The sequence below is a fragment of the Geotrypetes seraphini genome, chromosome 2 (genome assembly GCF_902459505.1).
Source record: "Geotrypetes seraphini chromosome 2, aGeoSer1.1, whole genome shotgun sequence".
Lineage (NCBI taxonomy): Eukaryota > Metazoa > Chordata > Amphibia > Gymnophiona > Dermophiidae > Geotrypetes > Geotrypetes seraphini.
Window position 1 is genome coordinate 222,339,690 of NC_047085.1, and position 26,763 is coordinate 222,366,452.

Sequence of the window (26,763 nt, forward strand, 5' to 3'; positions counted from 1 at the left end):
ATTAGGTTAAGGAACTGGGAACTATACCAATGGGCTTGGAATCCTGTATTCAATTTAGTTGATACCCAATATTATATTCTGTTCAATGCACCATTATTTCATTGGTAACAATTTCTGACTTAGCACATTCATCAGGGAAATTCAAAACTTTTTTTAACTTTGTGAGGGGGAGGGAGAGAAATGAGGTTTTAATTGAAAATCTCCAGCAAAATGGCTATGTCTTGAGCCTTCAGTTCCACCCACCAGACCATTAACTATCAATAATAACTTGTTGTCCCCATTGGTCACTATTATTTAAGTGAAGTCATGCAGGCATAGGCTTTTGCAACAAAGGAAGGATTGCTCCTGGGGTGGCTAAAGTGCCCACAGCAGGAGAAAATTCAGTCTCTGACACAAGCTGACTAATGCTATTTAGTGCCGAATGATTTAACGTGACATTATAAAACTGTCCAGCCTGTAAAACCACAGCTTAGCAAAACTGTTTTATTAATAATAATAAAAAAAATCTTCATCATACATACATTTTTCAAGGGCATCTACCGCAGCTCCCATTTCTGCTTGCTGAATACTGTCAAGAAACAGGAAAATTATCATTATTCTGTACAGCAAAATTTTATTACAAATCATTCATGGATAAGTATCACAAAACTATCTGCAGTCACAAAGAAGGAGATGCTGCATTATGACAGTAATAAGGGCTAATCAAAGTTCAACTTGTATAACTTCAATTTGTCATACACAAAACCAAGAAAGGTTTTCAAAGCTGAAGGTAGAAAAGGCAACAGTAAAAACCTGAAGGGTTTTAGAGAGCATAGGGAGAGCAATAGCCAAAAAAAAAAAAAAAAAAAAAAAGAGATACAGTGGTACCTTGGATTACGAGCATAATCCATTCCAGGAGAATGCTCGTAATCCAAAATGCTCGTTTATCAAAGCGAGTTTCCCCATAGGAAATAATGGAAACTCGCTTTGATGCGTTCCCCCCCCCCCGGAGAACCGGCATTGTTCCCCTCGAAGACCCCCTCCTGCGATCCGGCACCCCCTACGCGATTGGGCATCCCCCAGCCACGATCCGGCACCCCCCCCTGACGCGATCGGGCACCCCACCACCACGATCGGGCACCCCCCCAACGTGATTGGATTGCCCCCCCCCCCCGTCGCTTCTTACCTTCATCTGGGCACCCCGAAGATTGGCCTCCTCGGCTGCTGGGTCTTGAGCATCTGCGCATGCTCAAGGCCTGCGAGGGTGCCAGATCGCGTCAGGGGGTGCCCAATTGTGGGGAGAGGGTGCCAGATCGCAGGGGGGAGGGTGCCGGATTGCGAGGGGGGCGCTCGTAAATTGAGCCATGCTCGGTTTCCGAGGCACCGATTCTACAAATGTTTTGCTCGTCTTGCAAAACACTCGCAAACCGGTGCACTCGTAAACTGAGGTACTACTGTAATGCCTTTGTATAAGTCTTTGGCAAGAATTCTGGAGACCACCCCTTCAAAAAGATACAATCAGGATACAGTCAGCCCAAGGCGTGGCTATTAAAATGGTCACTGGTCTTTCCCATAAAGAGTATGGGGACAAACTTGATCCCCTGATATTCAAAGCTATTTAACCGGTCACTGACTGGCTAAATAGCATTTAACCGGCTAAAAGTGAATATTGAGCGCGAGATAGCCAGTTATCTTTTCTGAATATTCATGGTTAGCAGCTAAAATTTAGCCATCTATATCACGTTTAGTGGCCAAAAACCAGGCCTCATAAATATCAGACCTAACTTTAGCTGCTATTAACTTAGCCAGTGCTGAACATTGACATAGCGTGTCTTAGAAAACCAATATTAGAAAATCGTTAAAGAAACGTCTGTTTGACATGTTTACATCTTAGCTGTGTTACTGTTTAACTCATCCTTGTCTTATAAATAATAATAATAATTTTATTTCTTATATACCGCTATACCTTAAGTTCGAAGCGGTTTACAAAGAGCGTCGTGCCGGGAGAGGGTGCAGTGTTTACAGCAGGAGACATATGTTTACAACAAGATACATATGTTTGGAACAGGAAATAAGCTAGGTATTGGAACCAGGGATGTATTCCAATTTTAATTGACTGTATTATTATGTCTTTTTTAACTACATTTGATTGTATGTATTTTTTCTTTGTTGTGAACTGCTTCGAATCTTTCTGATATAGCGGTATACAAAAAAATAAATTATTATTATTATTATAGCTAGTTAACGCCAGCCAAAAATCCCCCGGATATTCAATGCTGGTCACTGGAAATGGCCTGGCATTGAAAATCTGGGCTCAAAGTTGACCCTGGTGATGGGCTGCCTTCCTTGGTCTGAATATCAGCCCCAATATATATACACTAGTCATTAAGCCCGTTACATTAACGGGTGCTAGAATATGTCTATCTGTCTTTCTTTCTTTCTGTGTCTCTCCCTCCCACTGTCTGTCTTTCTTTCTGTCTGTTTCTCTTCCTGGCCCCCTTTTCCTGTCTGTGTTTCTTTATTTCTGTTTCTCTCCCTGCCTGCTGTCTTTCTGTGTGTCTGTTTTTCATTCTTGTGCGCTGCCTGCCTATCTTTCTGTCTCGCTCCATGGCCCCCTTTTGTCTCCCCCCAAAGCAAACCAAGATTGTTCCCTGGCCCCCTTTCCCTTTCTCCCCCTCCCCCACTTCCCTGTGCAGCAACAGCAGCATTCCCCCTTCTGTGTAGCAGCAACAGCATTCCCCCCTTCCCTGTACAGCAGCATTCACTCACACTTCCCTGTACAGCAGCAGCATTCCCTCCTTCCCTGTGCAGCAGCATTCCCCCTTTCCCTGTGTAGCAGCAGCATTCCCCCTCTTCCCTGTGCACCCACCCATTGCCTGCTCCCCCTGTTCCCTTCCTTTTCCCTCCCCCGTCCAGCAGCATTCATTTTCTGCTCCCCCTGTGCATATGCCCCACAGAAATTTACTTGCCTCACAGAAAAGCGCTGTTGCTGGCCTCAGTGTCTTCTCTACAGTGCGGCCAACCCTAGCGGAAACAGGAAGTTGTGAGAGGGCGGGCCGCAGTGGAGAGGAGATGGTGAGGCCAGTGGCAGCACAGCGCAGCGCTTTTCATTTAAACGCTGTGAGCATGCGAGAGGGAGGAGGAAAGAAAAATAGATGCCGGCAGGGGGGTTTGGAGGTCAGGGGCGTGTGCGGCAAGCCGCCGCTCGCGCCTGAAGATTTTAAAAGGGTGCTTGGCGTTGGGAAGTTGGGGCGCGTGCGGCAAGCTGTCGCTGGCGCCTGAAGATTTTTTAAAAGCGTTTTTAGTTGAAAGACGCGGCGTTGGCTCCTCTCATGATCCCCACCTGCGTCGGAAGTCCGACGCAGGCGGGGATCGTGAGAGTAGCCACCGCTGCGTCTTTGAAAGAACGAACGGCGGCGGCGAAGGGAGAGAGTACTGTAGGGGCATGCGGCTCCTACCTGCGGGTTTCCTTCCGCCGCTGCCGCTCCTTTTGAAAGCGGCCTGCTTAGGTTCATGGGCGGCTGTATTGAACCTCGCAGGCCGCTCTCCATATAATAGCATGTTCCTTCTGACGCGATCGCATCAGAGGGAACGTTCTTCATGTGGAGAGCGGCCTGCGAGGTTTGCTACAGCCGGCCGCGAACCTCATCAGGTCGCTTCAAACAGGAGCGGCAGCAGTTGGTGCGGGAGGGGGGGGAGTTGTCGACGCTGCTGCGGCGCAAGGGGATCGGGGCCATGCTGCCAGCGGGACAGCCCTCAGCCCTCTCCCTTCTCCTCTCGCGCGCTGTGGAGGCGATCGTTGGCTGGCTGCGGTCCCAGCTTGGAGAGGGCAGGGGGTGTTAGCGGCTGGCATCGGTGGAGAGCAGTGAAGAGCGCGCATGCCACTTGTCTTGCCTCGCGTGAGGCCAGACCGTAAGCCGCGCATGCGCACTTCCTATGTGTGCTACAGCTCACAGAAAACGGACCCACGCTTAGGAACTGCGCATACGCGGCTTACCATTTTATTATATTAGATTGGAAAAAAGGCAGGAGAAGGGAGTCATGATATAGACATATACAATAAATACCTCTGTGGTATAAATGCAATTGAAAGGCAGCTCTGGGATGATGGGGCATTGATGAAGGTGACAGGGGACAGACTCAGGAGTAACTTTCGGAAATACTTCTTCATGGAAAAGAGTGGTATATTTATGGACTGGCCTCCCAGTGTCAGTGGTAGATATTTAGACTGTACCTGAATTTAAGAAAGCTTAGGACAAGTACATAGGATCTCTAAGGGAAAGGAAGGGATAGGAGATGGCATATATGGGCAGACTGGATAGGCCATATGGTCTTTATCTACCTTTATTTTCTATGTTTGTATGTTTCTCTGTCTCTCAAATAAATCTCTTATCTACTAGTGAAGGTCCACATGCCTTAACACATTTACCAATTTTTAAAAATTCATTCGTAGAGGGAGAGGAGTTGTGTTGGAGATGCAAAGAGGGAAAAGTCAAAAAGGGCTGAATAAATGGTTACAAAAGTTTGATGACAGTATGGCGTTCAATAATACTCACAGTGGGGCTATCACTAGAATGAAAAGATGACTAGGAACCTTAGCAATTTGGGCTTCCATCCTCTGGTATCAATACAAAGTTCAAGAGAGTTGGGACCAACCAATACTTCAATGAGTATTGGGTTTTACAGCTCAACAATAACCTTTCTAATATGTTTGTGCTGAACCAAAGGCCCATATTAATATTAATTTATTAATTACCTATATTAATATGGTATTAATTACTATAAATGTAACTTGGTTTGATAAAGAAAGACTAGGTTCTTACCTCGATAACCTTCTTTCTTGTAGATATGTCTTGTGGTCTTGAACGCTAAGGTGCCTGCAAAATGCTGTCAATCATTTTTTGAACTCTGCCTCCTTCCCAGGGAGCTGCTCCTGCCCCTTCAGTTTGTACCAAACAATCAAGTAGCACTGTAATGACAGCCATAACTGGAAGGCTGGAAACGGGGAAAAATTCCCGACACTACAATTTTATTCTGCTCTGTAACAAACATATCCATTAACATAACATTCAAGAAACCGATCAAAACAGGTACAAAACTTGTGTTCAAACAGCACTAATCTTATATAGAACTTGTAGCTACGTACTCGCATGTCCTGTTATTAAGCAGAGACTTACATTCTTGAGTGTTTTTCCCTTTTTTTAATCCTCTCATTTCATCTGAGAGAAGAGAATTCTCCAGATTCGGACTGATCTTAAGGCAGAACTGCTTCAGGCCCACTAGACATATTTACAAGAAAGAAGATTATTTAGGTAAGAACCTAATTTTTCTTTCTAGTGTAATGTGTCTAGAGCAAGGGTGCCCACACTTTTTGGCCTTGCAAGATACTTTTAAAATGACTAAGTCAAAATGATCTACCAACAACAAAATTTTAAAAAACCACAAAGCACACTGTATGCAGAGAAAATGTTAATTATCATTTATATTCCGGGGTTTTTTCAAAGAGGTCAAGGCAGATGACTTTATGCAATGTCACCTCAGTAATAACTATACAAAAATAGACAAATATACCCCCTCCCTTTTAACTAAACCACGATAGCAGTTTTTAGCGCAGGGAGCTGCGCTGAATGCCCCTGCGCTGAACGCTCATAGGCTCCCTGCGCTAAAAAACACTATTGCGGTTTAGTGCAAAATATAGACAGAAGATATAAATTCTCAAAACGGACACATTTTGATCAATAAATTGAAAATAAAATCATTTCTCCTACCTTTGTTGTCTGGTGATTTCATGAGTCTCTGGTTGCACTTTCTTCTTCTGACGGTGCTTCCAATATTTCTTCTCTTCTTTCAACCTCCTGTTTGCTTCCTGTCCTCCAGACCTCATTCCCTCCTTCAACTTTTTCTTCCTCTCTCCCTGCTCCCCTCCCCTTTCTTTCTCCCTACTCCCCTTTCTTTTTTTCTGTCTGTCTTTCTCTCTCCATGCCCCCTTTCTTTGTCTTACCTTTCTTTCCTTCTGTTTCCCTTCTTTCTTTCTGTCTTCCTGCCCCCCTTTCTTTCTGTCTCCCTACCTGCCCCCTTTCTTTCTTTGTTTTTCTTTCTCCCTGCCCCCGTCTGTCTTTATTTCTCCCTGTCCCCCTAGCCGCTGCCGCAATTGGGGAACAGGCCCCAATTGCCACCGCCACCGAGTTCTGAGCTCTCCCTGCTTCACGACGCCGTAAACGGGACAGCAGAAGCATTGGGCCCACCAACCCCCCTCCCGACGTCAATTCTGACGTCGGAGAGGAAGTTCTCTTACGTTAGAATTGACATCTTGGGGGGGGGGGGGGGCCTGGTACTTCTGCTGTCCTGTTTACAGAGTCGGGAAGGAGGGAGAACGCGAAAGCAACGTGAGTATCATGGAGTCCAGGATGGGTTCCGCGATCGACTCGTGTTGCCTTCGTGATCGACCTTTTGGACACCCCTAGTCTAGAGGTTCCAAACTCTAAGGATGTACCACCGAAGCAGCCCCCAGTAAGTCTGCTTTCAAAACGGAGGGCCTGAAAGTGGCATCTTTCCTGACTCTATGTCCACCCTTTAGAAGCCGCTCTACAGATTCCCCGAATCTCTGCCCATGAGGTAGTGACTCCTCTAGTGAAGTGAACTTTCAATGTGATTAGTGGCTGCTTACCAAAGCCCACATACAGTACATAGAGGAAATGGCCATTTTAGTCTAATCTAATCTGTGATTTCTGAGTCTAATGAGGTTCAAGGCGATTTACAATCCAAGAGAATGGGATTTGGAGTACATAGAAGTTATAAAGCAAGCAACATATAATGTGATCAGGTGTATAGTAACATAGTAACATAGTAGATGATGGCAGATAAAGACCCGAATGGTCCATCCAGTCTGCACAACCTGATTCAATTTTAATTTTTTAAATTTTTTCTTCTTAGCTATTTCTGGGCAAGAATCCAAAGCTCTATCCAGTACTGTGCTTGGGTTCCAACTGCCGAAATCTCCGTCAAAACCTACTCCAGCCCATCTACACCCTCCCAGCCATTGAAGGCAAGAGATCATATAAATACGAAATAATTAGTTGTTCATCTGGAAATCAAGGGTTTATATGCTGGCCTCCTTTTCTTGGCATGACTGGTCAGAACAAATAGGTGACCTGATACGCAAAACTCATTAGTAACTTTGAAGTATCAGAGAAGCATTCGCTTGACATCCAGCATATGCAACACTTTATTCTTTTTCTTAAACCCCAAAGGGTGAAAAGTGGGCAAATGGACTTCATAATTGATGTGGAAGGCCAAGACTACTTTCGGTAAGAAGGACGGAACAGTGCACAAGGAAAGCCCTGCTTCCATAAACTTAATGTAAGGTTCCTTGCAGGACAGAGCTTAATGCGACGTAATCGCCATCAGAAACACTGTCTTGACTGTAAGATTCATAGTAACATAGTAACATAGTAGATGACGGCAGATAAAGACCCGAATGGTCCATCCAGTCTGCCCAACCAGATTCAATTTAAATTTTTTTTTTTTTTTTTTCTTCTTAGCTATTTCTGGGCGAGAATCCAAAGCTTTACCCGGTACTGTGCTTGGGTTCCAACTGCCGAAATCTCTGTTAAGACTTACTCCAGCCCATCTACACCCTCCCAGCCATTGAAGCCCTCCCCTGCCCTTCCTCCTCCAAACGGCCATGCACAGACACAGACCGTACAAGTCTGCCCAGTAACTGGCCTAGTTCAATCTTTAATATTATTTTCTGATTCTAAATCTTCTGTGTTCATCCCACGCTTCTTTGAACTCAGTCACAGTTTTACTCTCCACCACCTCTCTCGGGAGCGCATTCCAGGCATCCACCACCCTCTCCGTAAAGTAGAATTTCCTAACATTGCCCCTGAATCTACCACCCCTCAACCTCAAATTATGTCCTCTGGTTTTACCATTTTCCTTTCTCTGGAAAAGATTTTGTTCTACGTTAATACCCTTTAAGTATTTGAACGTCTGAATCATATCTCCCCTGTCTCTCCTTTCCTCTAGGGTATACATATTCAGGGCTTCCAGTCTCTCCTCATACGTCTTCTGGCGCAAGCCTCCTATCATTTTCGTCGCCCTCCTCTGGACCGCCTCAAGTCTTCTTACGTCTTTCGCCAGATACGGTCTCCAAAACTGAACACAATACTCCAAGTGGGGCCTCACCAATGACCTGTACAGGGGCATCAACACCTTCTTCCTTCTACTGACTACGCCTCTCTTTATACAGCCCAGAATCCTTCTGGCAGCAGCCACTGCCTTGTCGCACTGTTTTTTCGCCTTTAGATCTTCGGACACTATCACCCCAAGGTCCCTCTCCCCGTCCGTGCATATCAGCTTCTCTCCTCCCAGCATATACGGTTCCTTCCTATTATTAATCCCCAAATGCATTACTCTGCATTTCTTTGCATTGAATTTTAGTTGCCAGGCATTAGACCATTCCTCTAACTTTTGCAGATCCTTTTTCATATTTTCCACTCCCTCTTCGGTGTCTACTCTGTTACAAATCTTGGTATCATCTGCAAAAAGGCACACTTTTCCTTCTAACCCTTCAGCAATGTCACTTACATACATATTGAACAGGATTGGCCCCAGCACCGAACCCTGAGGGACTCCAATAGTCACCTTTCCTTCCTTTGAGCGACTTCCATTAACCACCACCCTCTGATTCAGAAGGGAAGCCTCCTGTAAGGGCTCATATAGAGTAGAGAGTTGCGCGGGGACAGAAATCCCACCCGTCCCCACCCGTCCCCGCCAAAGTCCCACCCGTCCCCGTGAGGACTCCCACCCGTCCCCACCCGTCCCCGCGAGGAATCCCTCCGTCCCCACCCGTCCCCGCAAAGAATCCCCTACGTACCCACCCGTCCCCGCGAGGAATCCCCTACGTCCCCGCCTGTCCCTATAAACTACAGAAATAGTTATTTCATTTAATTATGCTACTGAATTAAAGGCTCTGGTAGAATTAATTTGGAAATATTAATTGGGAAGAATACATACTTTGTAAATGGGTTTCTACCAGAGCCTCTAATGTTTATAAATTTTTATCAACACAACTAATATACCACTTTATCTTTAAGCAAAAAAAAAAAAAAATAATAATGTTTTTCCTACCTTTATTGCCTGGTTTCTGCTTTCTTCATGTTCTCATTCAATTCCTTCCATCCACTGCCTCTCTTCTCTCTGTGTCTTCCATTTGCTCTGTTACTATGCCTCTCCCTTTCTCCACCCTCCCAAATTGGTCTGGCACCCATCTTTTTCCCTCCGCTCCCCCCATAGTCTGGCACCTCTGCCTTCTTCCCTGCCAGCGTCTTCTTCCCATTCCCTCTTCCCCATTTCCTTTCAGTGTCCTTCTCCCCCACCATCTTTCCCATGTCCTGTCAGGCAGCATCCTTCTCCCCTCTCTGCCTTCCCCATGTCCTTTCAGCGGCCTTCTCCCCCCTCTGTCTTCCCCATGTCCTTTCAGCGGCCTTCTCCCCCCTCTGTCTTCCCCATGTCCTTTCAGCGGCCTTCTCCCCCCTCTGTCTTCCCCAGTCCTTTCAGCGGCCTTCTCCCCCCTCTGTCTTCCCCATGTCCTTTCAGCGTTCTTTTCCACCCCTTTGTCTTCCCCAGTACTTTCAGCGGCCTTCTCCCCCCTTAAGCGTCTTTTCTTCTCCACTCCACCTTTCCTCCCTCCCTGCCTCCACCTTTGTGGCGCTTTTGCACCCGACCGACAACAGAACAGGCCCGGTCGGACAAATCTCCCTGTCCTGTAACCGCGAATCTAAATTACCTTCTTACAGCAGCTGGAGTAGTGAAGCTGCTGTAAGAGGTAATTTAGATTTGCGGTTACAGGGCAGGGAGATTTGTCGGCCGGGCCTGTTGTCGGTCGATCGGGGGATCTGACCGGCTGTGCACATTCTCCGGGGCGGTCCGCCCCCTCCCCCTTCTTTCGTACGCCATTGCCTTCTCCCTACCTGCCCTGCCGCACACAGCCGACCGGAAGTCTTCCTGATGTCAGCGCTGACGTCGGAGGAAGGGAGGGCTTTGCTTAAGCCCTCCCTCCGACGTCAGCGCTGACATCGGGAAGATTTCCGTTCGGATGTGTGCTGCGACAGGGCAGGTAAGGAGAAGGAGACTACCCTCGCGGCTCGACCAACCCCGCTGCGATCCAACCCCGCAGGAACCCCGCGACCCTCGGAGGCGTCCCCACGGGATCCCCGCGACCCTAGGGGGCGTCCCCACGGGATCCCCGTGACCCAAAGGGGGAACCCGCGGGATCCCCGCGGGATTCCCGTCATCCCCGTGCAGCTCTCTAATATAGAGCTCTTCTGTGACCTTGTAATATTATGTTAAGATTCCAGGAAGGAAAAGGGAGATGCAATGGAAAACCCCTTTAATGAACCGGGTGACATCTGAATGAGTGCTAGAAAGCTTCTCCCCCCCCCACCCCGAGTTTAAAGGCCTGCTATCTGCACTTTTAGTGATTCAACTTACAGACCCTTCTGAGGACCCTCTTGCAAAAAGTCCAGCACTACCAAGGGCTCTACATCAGCTTGGTCCTGGAGTACCCCCTTTCCAGTCAGGTTTTCAAGATATCCACAATGAATATGCATGAAAGAAATTTGCATATGATGGAGGCAGGGTATGCAAATCTAGTTTATGCAAATTCAATGTGGATATCCTGAAAACCTGACTGGAATGGAGGTACCCCAGGACTGAGTTGAGAAACACTGCTCTACATCATCCACAGCACACCAGTGCTTCCAGGTCTTGGCATAGGCTGCTACTGTCGATGGCTTCTTAGCTCTAAGCAGAGTTGAAACGACCATGTCTAAGTAATCTTTGCTCGTCAGGACTGCCCATTCAAGAGCCAAGCTGTAATCCCAAAGTGTTCCGGATTCTTGATAGGGACCACTCCCTGAGTGAGAAGATTTACTTGGACTGGCACTCTGAGGCCTCTGTCCCTCTAGAGGTGAACTAGATCTGCATAACATGGTCTGCAGGGCCAATCAGGTGCCACTAGGACTACCAATCCTGCAGATGATTCACCCTAGCAGGGGCCACGGGGAAACATGTACAAGAACCCTTTCTCCGCCCACGGTTGGTCTAACCCCACACTTCTGGGCTCGTATCTTCAGTTGAAAAAGTGATCCACCTTTGTATTTATAGCCAAGGCCTTCTGTGGATGCTCCCACCACTGAACTATGGAGGTGGATGCCTGGGGGGAAAGAGACCATTTACTCAGCTCAAGAGTCAGCCGAATGAGAAAGTTGGTCTGCACATTTTCCACTCCCGCTATGTGCGCAGCCAAGAGGGCCTGCAAATGAGCTTCTGCCCATCAATAGAGGAGTTGAGCTACTAAGTGTAACAGAGTGCCTCTGATGCCTCCAGACTTTATAGTCTACGGCCCAGAAATATGAAAGAAGAGACAAGTTAATCTGATCATGTATTTTTTAATGAGTATAACTTATGGACAGACTAGATGGACTGTTCAGGTCTTTATCTGCCATCATTTACTATGTTACTATGACATAGGCCACCGATATCACATTGTCTTAGAAGACTATGACTGCCTTGCCTTCCATTGACTTCTCTAGTGCCTGAAGCACTAGTCAAATGGCTCCGAGTTCAAGTAGATTTATGAACCACTTTTGCTGAGTCGTATCCAATGACTCTGAACTGGGTGTCTGTTCAATGACTCCCCAAACCATAAAGGTTGGCATCAGTCATTAGAATCTTCCAGGAGAAAATATTTAAGAGGCATGCCCATTGAAAGGGCAGCCGGCTGCAGCCACCACTGCAGACTGCTCTTCATTTCCAGTAACCAGGGAAGCGGTTGCTAAAGCGAATCCATCTGAGGAGACTATTGAAAGAGAAAAGAGTCATGGAGAAGCCTCATGTGCACTTTTGCCCAAGAGATCACCTCTATAACTGCCACCATTGACCCCAGGACTTGCAGATAAAGTCATGCCGTGGGACTTGGACTTTATAGCAGATCCTAAATCTGCTTCTGGAGCTTCAGTCTGCATGGCTAAGAAGAAAGACCTGGCCCAAGGCCATGTCGAACAAAATTCCCAGGTATTCCAGGCGCTGGGTTGGTTCCAACTGGCTCTTCTTGAACTGACAATCCATCCAAAGTCCTGGAGGAGTTGGACCACTCTCAAAACTGCCAGTTCACTTTCCTCCTTGGACAGGGCTCTGATTAGCCAATCGTCCCAATAAGGGTGCAACTGGATCCCTGCCTTGTGGAGGTGTGCTGCCACCGCCGCCACCACCACCATCACCTTCGTAAAAGTGCGAGGCTAAAGGAGAGCACTGAGAACTGGAAATGCTGCTCCAGCACATGAAACCTCCTGTGGGATGGAAAAATGGGAATGTGGAGACAGGCCTCCATCAAGTCAAGGAAAGCAAGAAACTCTCCTGGCGCCACTTCCGTTATGACTGATTGAACGGTCTCAATGTGGAAATGCAGCACTTTCAGTGTAACATTGAATGGCTTGAGATTCAGAATTGGCCTCCAATCATCTGATCCTTTCTTTGGTACGATGAAGTATAAGGAGTATCTGCCCGAGCACAATTCTTCATCTGGTACAGGCTCTATGACACGAAGATCCAGTAGCCTTTGTACTGCTGCCCAGACTCTGAGGGCTCTCACCAGCTGGCTCAATAATCTACAATAAGATATTGTTGGGGGGGGGGGGGGGGAGAACTGTTTTTTGTAACCTTCTCAAACAACTTCAAGGATCACAAAATCCAGGGTGAATCCTTGTACTGTGTGTCTCGAAGACCCTGGCAGGGACCCCCTGCTGATCCTTCTCGGCTCTGCAGCCACTGTGCATCTGCACTTGGTCAATGCACCTTCAGAGGGCTCTGGAAAGGGTCTATTCCCCTGGGAATGAGCTTCCTGCGGGTCCTCGGCGGAGGCTGATCCTAAGGCTCCCTCCCCCATGCACTCTGTGCACATGGGACAAGGAAGTTCCTTGGCTGGCCAGCCAATAAAACCCAGACATGATATAGGGGTTTGAAGGCTGAAGGGGTCCATCCCTATTAATTTTAAGTAAAATCGAGGGATTTTAAGGCAGGTGAAGGCTTTAAAAAAAAAAGATAGTTTAAAATCCAAGATGGCCACCACCAGTAAAATCATATCAAAAATGGCCCTTGGGGACTTCCTTGAAGTAGAAAAATTGGAGGGAAAGGGGTTTTAGAGGTGGGGGACCTTGACTCTGGCTGTAGAAACCTTTAAATTTCAATTTAGGAAAACTACGATTTTCCCCATAGGCTATAATAAATAGCCTTACTCACTGTGCCATGTGCCTGCCTGATTCAGCTTAGGAATGCAGCTGGGATAAATGGAGAAGAATTCTGCCTCACAGATTCACAGGATGAACTTGGTCTTCGGGCTGCCAGTCAGACCGAGGTTGGACTGAGTCTCAACTTCCAGAAAATCTCATGTTGTGAAGGGGGAGAAGACCTCGCAGACAGCCCATTATTAATCCTTGCCAAGCTGGGAAGGAGCCAAACCGCCTGCACTCAAGCTCCTGATAAATCAGGGATGCAAGCACATGCACAGGTGATGGCCCCCAAACTCACAAAATACAAACGCAGGCTGGCTAGCTAGGTGAGCTAGGTGTCCCCAAGGGCTGATCCTGCTAGCAGCAGACTTTTGCATTGAGTCTGCGTCTTCTTCCAGGCAGAGGTTCCAAGTAGAAATCTCTGGGCACCGAGCCTCTGACCGAAAACATAGATAAAAATACCCCAAAATAATAAAACTGTAGAAACACTTCTGAACAACTTGCTTATAGAAAAGAGGGCAGAAGCAGCGTTCTGGGAAGGAGGTGGAGTTCAAAAGATGATTGACAGCATTCTACAAGTAACTTGCGGGTTCATATGCATAACCCTAGTGTTCAGGACCACTAGACAAATAGCACTAGAAACTTATTTTGTCTTCATACAGTGTCATATGCTGCCTGTATATGGAGTTACAGGAGTAACATACATCTTACATAGCTAGTTTGCAGATTAAGTAGAGATTTTTTTATTTTTGGGGGGAGGGGTAGAGAGAAGGAAAGGGCCGATGACTAGATTGGATTTTTCTGTGTGCCTTTTCCATAAAAGTCCCTTTGGTGATCGAGTTTACATATTTGCTCACTGCTCTTCTAACTGAAGTTGTATGATCAATAATACCAGCTACATTATCCATTCCCAACCCAATCCTCAGGGCACACCTAATCCCACTGGGATTTCAGGATATCCACAATGAATATCCTGAAAATTCAATGGGACTAGGTGTGCCCCGACAATTGTTTTGGGAATTGCTGAGCTAGATTTTTCCATCTCTTTATTAATGGACCAAAACACTAGGATGGGCATAATCAAAAACAACGTATAAGTCCCCTTTTGGCCTAAGGCCCTAGGCGCACAAAGTAGGCATCAGGGAAATGTCCACTTTCAAAAAAATACCCAAAATGTGTTTTTTCTCGAGAATGGTCTACCTGTACATTCAGCAGTTTAATCGCCCAGACCGCCACTATGTGTATGTTTAGAATACATTCCCGACCAAAAATTTTCCCCAGTCCCAAATGCCCAAAACAAAACCTTTTAGGTGAAAGAGGGGTCAGTCCTTCGCCTAAACGCATGATTCTCTAACCGGCGTCTGTCATAAACAACACCAGTTAGAGAATCCTGGAACTTCCCCCCACCTCCTTTCCCGCAATGATCGTGGCAGGCCTGCCCTTTCCCGGTGCATTGTGGGATGCACTGCGGAGGGGCCTAAGGCCTGAATGGCCCAGGCACATAAGGCCCCGCCCATAGAAGGGGCCTTAGGCACCAGGGCCAACCGGAATCTTAGGTTGGCCCATGTGCCTAGGCTCCACCCAAGGGGTGGTCTGGGCGGTCCGGCAGTGGTTAGGGGGTGGCCGGCAGGAAGGATTGGGCATCCTTCCTGCCAGGGAACATTCGGGGAGGGTTTGGGCGATCGCAGCAGGAGAGGTTGGGCATCTCTCCTTCCATGATCTTTTGTCCCTTATAGTTGTGGAGGGACGGGTTGCCTAAGCCGCGATCAGCTCAGCGGCCCAATTCGGAACTTATACCTGTTTTGACTTGCCATTATGCTGCCATTATAAAACAGGCCTAAACTAGGTGGCTTTTTTATACTCTAGCCTAGACCGTTATAAAAGTAGGCTCCACCTACTTACCAAAAAAGCTGAATGTTTGCAACACTTCTAGACTTCTGGTGGAAGGATTACTGTGCTGTTCTATGTACTTGATGTCAAGTGAGACAAAGCAATCCCTAATCTAGTCTCAAATGTGTATGGTTTTTAAAAGCAGTGAGTCCTATGATTAAGGCCAAAATCTATCCAGGTGGTTATCTGCCCTGTTAAGTAAGAACACTGTATTTGCAGTAAATTACATGTCCCATAGTATACCATTTTAAACTGCATTAGGCACGTTAGTGACTAATTCAGATTAGTAAAAGGGCCCCTTAGGTAGTTGATACCTGATGCTGATCACATAAATGGTTTGCAATTTTGATTCAACAGTTTATATTGGGTTTACTTATGCATGTATGAATTTAAAGAAAGAAAAAGTTGCCTTCTTGTTTTTTCTTCCTTTATAATGAAATCACTGGGAAAAAGATAAGAAATGTCACAATACCTTGGACCTTTACCACAGCCGATTCTCTCTCCTTTGAAATAAACAGCAACAGTGTACGTTCGAGCATGAGAAGGTCCCAGTGTTTGAAGAGTCCTGAGGCAAAAACACACCAAATTTGTGGTACACAGAAAGGTGATCTCGGGATGATCTAGCGCACAGATCCAGAACAGGAGTTTGGTGGAGTACAGAAACCAGCTAACAACTTTTGCTACATGCTCTCATTATGTTATCCTGGTGTTCTTTTTTTACCACACAAAGCATTCATCACTGGATTGTACAGGGAGATAAAATCTAATTTTTATTGGGTTGTAACTCACTGACGTTCTGCTCCAGGCATAGCACAATTTTTATGGGTTCACTTATCTAACCTGTGAACCGGTGTCTTGCCAAAAACACAGTAAATGAGTTAGAGCATGACAGGACAGATTTAAATTTAATTTCTCCCCAAATCCCAACCATGAATTTCTTCTGACAGACAAGACCAGAGCCTTATAAATGCAGTGAAATACATCTGGAGATTTCTTTGACATGCGCTGGCACCGCATGGACATGGAAGCTGGGAAAGGAAAAAAGCAAGACTCCTGTAACCAGTGGTACTATCTGACCTTATCAGAGTACCTGCTATACAGAATATTCAAGGGCACTATCCTGATAGTGTCTCTGAATATCCTTATAGACCACCTCTGCACTATGCAGATAGTGCTGGAACAGAGTATGGGCTGTTCCAGAAATTATGTGCACAATGGTAATAATCAGTCTGATGACTGGACTACCTGGGATAACATTCTATCTATCCTAAATTACCTGTCACAATCCTGACCGCCTTAACAGGATATATACAATGCTGACCACTATCCAATATTTTTTTAGCACTGTAGCCAGCGTTTAAAAAGAAATGCTAAACTCAGTGGCTGAATGTTGACCCAATAATTTTTAGTAGGATCTTATAAAGTAGGAAGATCCTGACATTTGTTTGGACTGTATCCAGATAAAAATATATCCTCTCACTCTCATAGCCTTTTGCATGGATTTCTAGACAAGCACTCTGCTAGGTATAAGTAGATAGACAGTTGGCTCCTTTTACTAAGGTGCATTAGCGTTTTTAGTGCACGCATCAGATTAGCGCGCACTAACCCTACGCTATGCGGCTAGAATGCCAGCTCAATGGTGGCGTTAGCATCTAGTGCGCGCTATTCCGCATGTTAAAGAACTAACGCAGCTTAGTAAAAGGAGCCCAGTATATCAAATTTGGAATAAACTTGGAAACTATTAATTAGCATTCAGGCATTTCTTTCACTAACATTTAAAAAAAACAATAGAAAAGAAATAACTACTGCATCAGAAAACTAGTTGCAACACTGCTCCATAGTAGTATTTTTATTTTTACTACTATACTGTCTTTAGCAGGTGCCAAGCTTTGGAATGCGCTGCCTGGTATTCAGCGATTTTGTGATGGGAGACTGAATTTTAAGAAAATATTGAAAATATAATTATTTGTTAATGCCTTCAAGTGCTAATGCTATTTGCTGCTGAAGCCTTACCGTCCTGTAAATGTTTTTATAGGATTTTGTCTTTCCATCTTGGATGAATTTGAAACAAGGTTTTAATAATGATACTGTTAGTTAATATTTTTATTGTGTTTGTTCTGTCGAAACATGTTTTATTATTTTTAATATGTATGCATGTAATTTTGTAAACCACATAGTTTTTAGGCGGTATATAAATTTTTAAATAAATAAATATGTTTCTTGTTTTGTTATAGTTACAACACATAGTTACCCACCAAGGGCCTTGCTCTAAACCAGGGGTTCTCAGCCCATCCTGGGGACACACCTCGTAAGTCAGGATTTCAGGATATCCACAATGAATATGCATGGGAAAGATTTGCAAATGCTAACACCATTGTATGCAAATCTATCTCATGTACATTCATTGTGGTTATCCTGAAAATCTGATTGGCTAAGTGTGTCTCCAGGACTGGATTCAGAATCCCTGTTCTAAACCTATTTTATGCTGTTTCTGTTAAGTACGAACATGGGGATGTGCAATCCTTGTGAATACTGGGGTGCTTTGTGTGATCATGGATTTTATTACTACTACTATTAATTATTTCTTTTTTTTTTTTTGTAAATAATTTTTATTCTTTTTTAAATTCTTACATCAAGTGAAATACATGTATTACATTCAATTATGAAGAAACACTTGAAATTATCAATAAATGTTCTTACATTGTAAATTAAAGAAACCCTTTATCAAAATTTTATATCATATTATTATTACAATATTTTTCCCTTCCCTACCCCCTCTATATGTTCTATACATGTGTTATGATATCTGATCAGTAGAATAATTTGTCAATGGTCCCCATATTTTATTAAATTTTTTAATATAACCTTGTTGTAATGCCATTACTTTTTCCATTTTATATATATGACAAATTGAATTCCACCAGAAAGTGTAATTTAATTTAGTGTAATCTTTCCAATTCTGAGTAATTTGCTGAATGGCGACCCCTGTTAGAATTAATAAAAGTTTATTATTGTTAGCTGATATCGGACTCTGTGTTCTCATTGTTGTTCCAAATAATATTGTATCATATGATAGTCCAACATGATTTTCTAATAATTTATTAATTTGGGGCCAAATTAATTTCCAAAAGGAATTAATACAGGGACAAAAGAATAATAAATGATCTAATGTCCCCACTTCTATCTTACAATGCCAGCATCTATTAGATCTACTACTATCTAATTTCTGTAATCTTGTAGGGGTCCATAAAACTCTACGTAATAAAAACATCCATGTTTGACTCATAGATGCTGACCTTGTAGTATGTATTCTCCAGGACCAAAATTTTTGCCATTGAGATGCAGAAATTGTCTGTCCTATCTCAATACTCCAAATGTCCCTAAGTCCTGTTCTCTTTTTTTTGTTTGAAAATTCATATATAATCTTATACCATTTTGCAGCTTGGTGTCCTAGAAAATCTGCTTGAAAACAAAGGATTGGCAAACTATATTGATTATTAAGATTCTTCCATTCAGGGAACCCTTCCTGAATAGCCTGCTTCAATTGCATCCATTTAAAATATTGTGTTTTTTCTAATCCAAATTTTTGTTGCAATTGTGAAAAACTAAGCAGTGATCCATTTATTATTACATCTTTTAAAGTACGTATACCTGCTATTATCCATTGTTTCCATACTATTTTAAATCCACCAATTTTGATCCTGGAGTTTACCCAAATAGATTGATTTAAAGATTTAGCCAATGGATTTGTTGATAAATTGCTTATAAATCTTAATGTTTTCCATGTATCTATTAGAATTCTATGATCTTTATAACTCCTGGGCATTGTTATACTAATGAAATGTTCTGGATGTAAAGGGAACATGAGGCGCCATTCTAAATATAACCAATCAGGTACATTTTCCATGAGATCTGGGAGGATCCAATACATACCCTGTCTTAAAATATAGGCTTGATGGTACCTATAGAAATTTGGAAAATTTACCCCTCCCTCCTTAATTGTTTTTTGTAATGATGCTAAAGCGATTCTGGGTCTTTTCCCAAACCAAACAAATTTTGTTAGTATACTGTTTAACTTTTTATAAAATGACCCCTGAAAAAATATTGGGATCATACTCATTTGATAACAAACCACAGGTAAAATCATCATTTTAATTGTTTGAACTCTTCCCCACCAAGAAAGATGTAAAGGATTCCATTGCTCGCACATTTCTGTTATTTTCTTTAATAAAAGTTTTTCATTCTCTTTTACTGTGTCATCAATTGTATTTTTTATAAGAATACCTAAATATTTTAGTCCTTCCTCTTTCCATTTAAATGAATATGAATCAAATAATCCTTTGGTACAATGGATATTAATTGGAAGAACTTCAGATTTTTCCCAATTGATTTTATATCCAGAAAACTTTCCAAACTTTTCTATTAAGTTAAGTAGATCTGGAATGGTGTCTTCTGGTTCTCTTAAATATAATAAAATATCATCTGCATACGCAGATAATTTAAATTCCCAATTAGAAAATGTGATTCCCTTTATTCCCTTAGTTTGATTTATTGCAATTAATAAGGGTTCCAGAACGATATCAAAAAGTAAGGGAGATAAAGGACAACCTTGTCTAACTCCCCTTAGCAAGTTAAATTTATCAGATAAGTTATTGTTTATATATAATCTTGCTCCAGGGGAGCTATATAATGTTTGAATCATTTTAATAAAACCAGGTCCTACACCAAACCATTCTAGAGCTTGATACATAAACTTCCATTCTACTCTATCAAATGCTTTTTCTGCATCTAATGATATTAGAAAAGCTGGATCATTCAAATTTTTTGCTAAATTTAAAGAATGAAATGCTAATCTAGTGTTATGTGAAGAGTGTCTTTTAGCAACAAATCCTGTTTGATGTACATCAATGATAAAAGGAAGAGCTTTTGCTAGCCTTATAGCTAGCACTTTAGCAATTAATTTAGCATCTACATTCATCAAAGATATAGGCCTATAGTTTGTTATCAATGTCGGATCCCTGTTTGGTTTTGGCAAGACAATTATAACAGAATCAGCCATAGTTCCTGATATATTTCCATTATTCATTTGATATTGGTATAAATTTAATAGATAAGGTAATAAAGTATTTTGAAATGTTTTATAATATTCAACAGTATATCCATCTCCACCTGGAGCGGATCCAACTCTAAGAGCCTTCAATGCTGATTCTATTTATTTTAAAGATATATGTTCTTCTAAGCTTCTTTTTATATGATCCGGAACATTTGGTCCAATAAATGACTTTAAAAACTCTAAACCATCTTGTTCTTTATTTTCATAAGTATTAGAAGTATATAAATCCTTATAAAAATCAAGAAATTGTTTTATAATTTCTTCAATGTTGGTGTGTGTATTGCCCTGCTTATCTTTAATTGCAATTATTTTAGTTTTTCTTTTTTTTTGCTTTAATAAAATTTGCTAACAATCTTCCAGCCTTATTTGAATTTCCATAATACTGTACTTGTCTATAGAACATATCTTTTCTTACAAATTGAGAAGAAATCTCATTATATTTAACTTTTGTTTTTAATAATTTCTGTAATGTATCATGTTCCCATTTTATAATTAATTTATGTTCTAGTAATTTAATTTCTTGCTCCAATTCTATAAATTGTTTTTTAAGTTGTTTTTTCTTATATGCGGAATATGATATAATATTTCCTCTCATTGTTGCTTTATAAGCATCCCATAAAATTTCAATATTTATGTTGTCTGAATTATTAATTTGAAAAAATTCATCCATTTTTACTTTAATATCTTCTATAAAGTTCATGTCTGCAAGCAAAGCATTATCAAATCTCCAAATTGGTTTAGAAAAAACTGATATATCATCCTGCAGATCAACCCACACACCAGCATGATCTGAAATAATTATAGGATCAATAATTGCTTTTATCACTCTTTGTGCAATATTATTAGAAACAAATATATAATCAATTCTTGAAAAGGATTTATGGACCTGAGAACAAAAAGAATATTCCTGATCATTAAAATGAAGGATACGCCATATATCAACTAAATCACAAGATTGTATCAAATTGTCTAATCCTAATGATTTCATAATTTTACTTGGTTTTTTATCCAAAATAGGATCCATTACAGCATTGAAATCTCCAGCTACTATTAAATTAGAAGCAGCCAGTGGTAGTAATATCTGTTGAATATTTTTGAAAAACTCCATTTGATTTGAATTAGGAGCATATAAATTAAATAAATCCAGGGTTGTATTTCTCAGATTCATTTTAATATGTACCCATCTTCCTAGTGGATCAAATTTTATTAATTTGAAATCTGCTATGAATTTCTTATTTATGAGAATAGCTACTCCCGCTTTTTTACCAATAGCAGGTGCAAAAAAACATTTGGACACCCAACCCCCTATTAGTTTATTAGATTCAAGTCCTGTCAGATGGGTCTCTTGTATGAAATATATGTCAGCGTTTTGCTTATGAAGAAAATTCAGTATTCTCTTTCTTTTGATTGGATGGTTAAGACCATTGACATTAAGAGAATAAATTTTAAGAGCCATCTAAATTAATAAGTAATGTTTGAATTAGAACTCTATAATAAAAGTTTAGATCAGACATCCACACATGTTTAATATTTATTCCTTTTCTTATTATCAATTCCTTACTTATATCTAATTCCATTCCCCTTTTCTCATCCCCCTCCCATCCCTCCCCAATTAACAAAAGTTGTGTACACTTGGCCTCACGCATATCAAGATCAGCAATAACACACTCCAAGACCTTAAAACTTTCAATATTCAATTTAAGTCAATATTCAATTTACATATTAAAATTATATTAAAATGTAAGTAATAATTCATATATTTTAGTAATCATGAATTAACTAAATAAATTTCATATATATTTCTTAATATATCAAAATTTTTATATTCAATATTATTAAATCTTTAATATCTTTTTATTATTATATATATATTTCTTTTTTTTTTTTTTTCCCCTGTTAAATATAAATTGTTTATTGTAAAAACAAATAAATATATATTGTTTATCTTTACTTGCAGCTTTGTCTCTGGTTTTACAGCCTTTTTAATGTGTTTCTTTGCATCCAGTAGTGCAAGCCGATGGTTAGAGTCCAAGCAAAGATCTTTGATTTATGCCTCAATTGAATCTGCGACCAAAATTAGCTGCTTGGTTTTGGCAGAAACTGAAAGCATTAATGAAATCACAGACAGATATTGTTTATCTTTACTTATATTCTAAAACTTTAAAACGTTTCCCCCTTTTTTTTTTTTCCCTGTTTTTTTTTTTTTTTTCATCTTTTACTTTATCATCGTGATATTATTAATATGGGAGTATAATGTTATGTGAAAAGTGATTCCACGAGCAAAGATTCCTCCCCCCTACGAGAGATCACCACGAAACCACACACCAGCTATTATGTATTTTTCTCTTTTTGTCTATCTCTCTTCCTCTCTCTTCTCTTTTTCCTTTTCTTTCCTTTACTGTCCTTATCTTCTTTCTTCTTTTTTTCCCTTGAAGGAGAACAGTTTAAATAGGTCTTTACAAGTTTCCCTTTTCTTGTAGTTCAAGTTCTAATATCCTTTTCCTTCTTTTTCTTCTTGTATTTTATGGAGTAAGTTCATATTATGTTCCGGTGTATGTAGAAAAAATCCATTTCCTGTTTCCTTTTCGCACAGACTTTCGGGATTCTGAGTTTTTAAGTTTTAAAACTTTTGAGAGAGAGTAGAGGGAAAACAAATCCAACAAACCTTTTCTTATTTGCGGTGTGTAATTCCGCAGCAACCCCCCCCAGAAGAGAGAAATCCCACACGAAGAACCACTCCCCTCATTCATTTTTTTTTTTTTTTCCCCCATATTTCATCATTCTATTTTATCAGAAATCAATTTACAGAATAGTCTTTTAAATATAATTAAATATTTTTTATATTAAATCGTTCAATTTCCTGTCTATTTTCTTTCTTTTCATATCATATATTATAACATCTATTTTGTTAACTCTCTATTATATAAATTGTATTTAAGCCTTTTAATAAATTTCATTTGCATTTTAGAATGTTTATTACATTCTAGTTCTACTGTAAGAGAGACGTTAGAAAAGAATACATTTGAAGTTAATCTAAGCATTCTAAATCGTTGTATTTTAAAACACAGAAATCTTTTCCTTTAAAATAAAATAAAATAAAATCATTCATTTTTTTTTTTTTTTTTTGCTATATAATCAATATATGCTATATAATCAATATATGTTAATATAATTCAATTTTCATCATTTCTAATCAATATATTTAAAGACATATTAATCAAATTAGGATGACATAGGCACTTCTTGAGTTTGAATAAATCTTTCTAGTTTCTCTGCATCATCAAATGTTAAAGTTTTGTTTCCGATGGTAACCTTCATGTTTGCAGGATACATTAAACCAAATTTTGCTCCCAATTCTCTTAGCTTTGGTCTCAATTCCAACAGCTTTTTTCTTTTTATTGCTGTGTTTTTAGCGAAGTCAGGAACAAAATGGATGTAAACATCTTGATATTTAAGTCCTTTATTTTGTTTTGCTAGCTGAAGTATTTCTAAGACCTGTTGGTGGCGCAATAGTTTGAATATAAATGGCCTTGGCAGATGTTGATTTTCTCCTTTTTTCATAGGCACTCTATGTGCCCTTTCTACCTCTATGGGATAGTTTGTTTTTATCGGAAGTAGTTTGGGAAGCAGATTTTCAATAAAGGCTACCGGATTTCCCTTCTCTGCTCCTTCTGGTAATCCAATCAAACGGACATTACTTCTTCTTTCTCGGTTCGAATAATCTTCAATTTCTTTAGTAAGTAGATCTATTTTTTTCCTATCTGCTCGACTGCAGCATGCTTCTTCTTCTACAATCATCATTCTTTCTTCTAGGTTATTAGATTTTAATTCCAGGAGATCCATTTTTTTGTTTAATGTGGAAACTTCCTCCGATATATTCGTTACTTTTTTAGTTAAAATTGATAACATTTCTTTTATTTCTTTCAGTTCTTTTATTACTTCTACATCTGCCATCTTTAAGCCTGACTCCTGTTCCGGTTTTGCTCTCTTACTGCTTCCAGACATCGCAAAGTCATTCTTGTTTTGTTTTCCTGTTGCCATCCTTTTATCTTATCTTCTTTATTTAGTCTAAGCACTTTTTTTTTATCCAATTTTAAATCTTTTTGACTTTTTCCGGACTTTCAAGGTCTTTTCTCTGGAGCTCACTTATTAGCCGACCTTCCTCATGCGCGTCCAAGCCACGCCCCCACTATTAATTATTTCTATAGCGCTACCAGATATAGGCAGTGCTATACAGAGTCCCTGCTCGAAAGAGCTTACAATCTAAACCAGTGTTTTTCAACCGCTGTTCCGCGGCACACTAGTGTGCCACGAGATGTTGCCTGGTGTGCCGCAGGGCCGCCGGGCCCGGAGCTGACAGGGGGCCCGAGGCAGGGGCGCCAGTAGCTCGCCAAGGCAAAGTGAGTCGATCACCCAGGACTCACTTTGTCTTGGCGATCTAATCTATCGAGCCGATAAGTCTTCTTCTCCCCGACGTCAATTCTGCAGTCGGAGAGGAAGTTCGGGCCAGCCAATCGCTGCCTGGCTGGGCGGAACTTCCTCTCCGATTGCAGAATTGACGTCAGGGAGAGCATGCGTCGGCGTCGGCTTTGGGGCCTGTTATCCATTGGTGGGTCCTGTTCCCCGATGGCAGCGGCAGTGGCAGTGGCTTGGGGAACGGCAGGGAGAAAGAAAGAAAGGGGGCAGGCAGGGAAACAGAAGGAAAGAAGAGAAATAGAAAAAAAGAAAGAAAGGTCAGGGAGAGAGGAAGAAAAAGTTGGGGGAGGGAATGAGGTGTGGAGGAGAGAAAGCATACAGGCTGATAGAAGGGAAGAAAGATTGGATGCACAGTCAGAAGAAGAAAGTGCAACCAGAAATCACCAGACAAGGTAGGAAAAATGATTTTATTTTAAATTTAGCAAAGTGGAGGCAATATTACCACAGTTTTCAAAGGAATTTGCCCAAATAACTTAATAGTTAACTGGGTAAATTCCCAGAGATGAAAACTTCCCTTCACTTACTATGCACAGTTCTGAATTTATATCTGCTGTCTATATTTTACAATATGGTCACCTTTTACTAAACTGCAATAGTGGTTTTTAGCGCAGGGAGCCTATGAGCGTCAAGAGCAGCGCTGGACATTCAGCGCAGCTCCCTGCGCTAAAAACTGCTATTGTGGTTTAATTAAAAAGGATGGAGGGTATATTTGTCTATTTTTGTATGCTATAAAAACCAAATACAGAGAGAGACTGAGAGCTGTTGACGAAGAGCTACGTGTGTGTCTTTCTTCGATTCCAGCCAGAATATCAGCTTTGTGTTCAGCCAAACAGGCCCAGGTTTCGCACTGAATAAAGTATTTTATAATTTTTATTTCGTAATAAAGTAATTATAAAATACTTTCTTTGTGTTTATTTGATTCCTATTCAAGAGAATTACTTTATATATAGTCAATATAGGCAGAGAGTTAAATTTTTTAACATTTTCTAATGGTGGTGTGCCTCGTGATTTTTTTCATGAAACAAGTGTGCCTTTGCCCAAAAAAGGTTGAAAAACACTGATCTAAACAGACAAAGAAGATGTCATGGATACAGTTAATCTGCTGGCTGGGATGGTGGGCAATGGGGAGCAGGGTTATAGATTAAAGGCTATATCAAAAAAAGGATTTTAAGGTATACTACTGACATCCCTCTATGGACTCTACTGTTTGGTATTGAAAGATTAGGTTCTTACCTGGATACTCTTTTTTCTGCTAATATACACAGAAGCCTGTACGTTAGGTGATCAATCCATGCTTGCAAACTGTTGCAGAAGGGTGTCAGTCACATCTTTCAGTTCATCCTCCTTCACCAGTGGAGTATAGTGCCCTCGTCAGTTTGTACCAATGCAATCAATCTCCACTGTAACAGAAGAAAAGAGAAGGAGGGGCACGAGGAGCTTCCCCACAAACATTTCTGTTTGGCTCCGTAACTCATAACAAGGAACAATAATTAGCATGAACTTGCAACATAGGTGTATCAATGAGCCAACCTGTTGTGTGCAACAAGCATTAACATAAAGTGACAGGGAATCTCAAATATTTCTTGTGGTCTGAGAAAATGTGAATATGAAGATATGCCTCCGTCAGATCTAGGAAGGCTAGGAATTTCCCCAGTGTCACTGCCACAATGACTGATCAAACTGTCTCCATGTGAAAGCACAGTACTTTCAGCGCCACATTTAGGGATTTGATTGAACCATTGCTCGGACTCTTACCTCTTTTCCATCCGGCCTTCTGACTGGAGAGTTGATGAAGAGATCTGAAAGAAGGCAATAGAACTTGATCTTGTGACCCTCTCAAATATGATCTAGAACCCAGGATCTGAGGAAATTTTCTCCCACTCCCTCCAAAACACTGACAGCCTCCCGCCAATGTACAGGGGTGCAACTGCTGATTTGGCATCATTGTGATTTCTTGGAGATTATGCTGACATGAGACCCTGAGGGTTGCTGGTGTCTAGAATTAGCAAATCT

At 41.5% G+C, this 26,763-nt stretch overlaps 1 protein-coding gene across 1 annotated transcript in view; it reads right to left on the reverse strand.

Moving 5' to 3' along the window:
- DROSHA (drosha ribonuclease III) overlaps nt 1–26,763 on the reverse strand; it is a 318,886-nt gene that overhangs the window by 12,307 nt on the left and 279,816 nt on the right. The window contains exons 30-31 of the mRNA XM_033934987.1: nt 15,634–15,726; nt 522–568 (exon numbers count right to left, since the gene is read on the reverse strand). Coding sequence (XP_033790878.1) covers nt 522–568; nt 15,634–15,726 — 140 coding nt within the window. The remainder of the gene's footprint in view (nt 1–521; nt 569–15,633; nt 15,727–26,763) is intronic.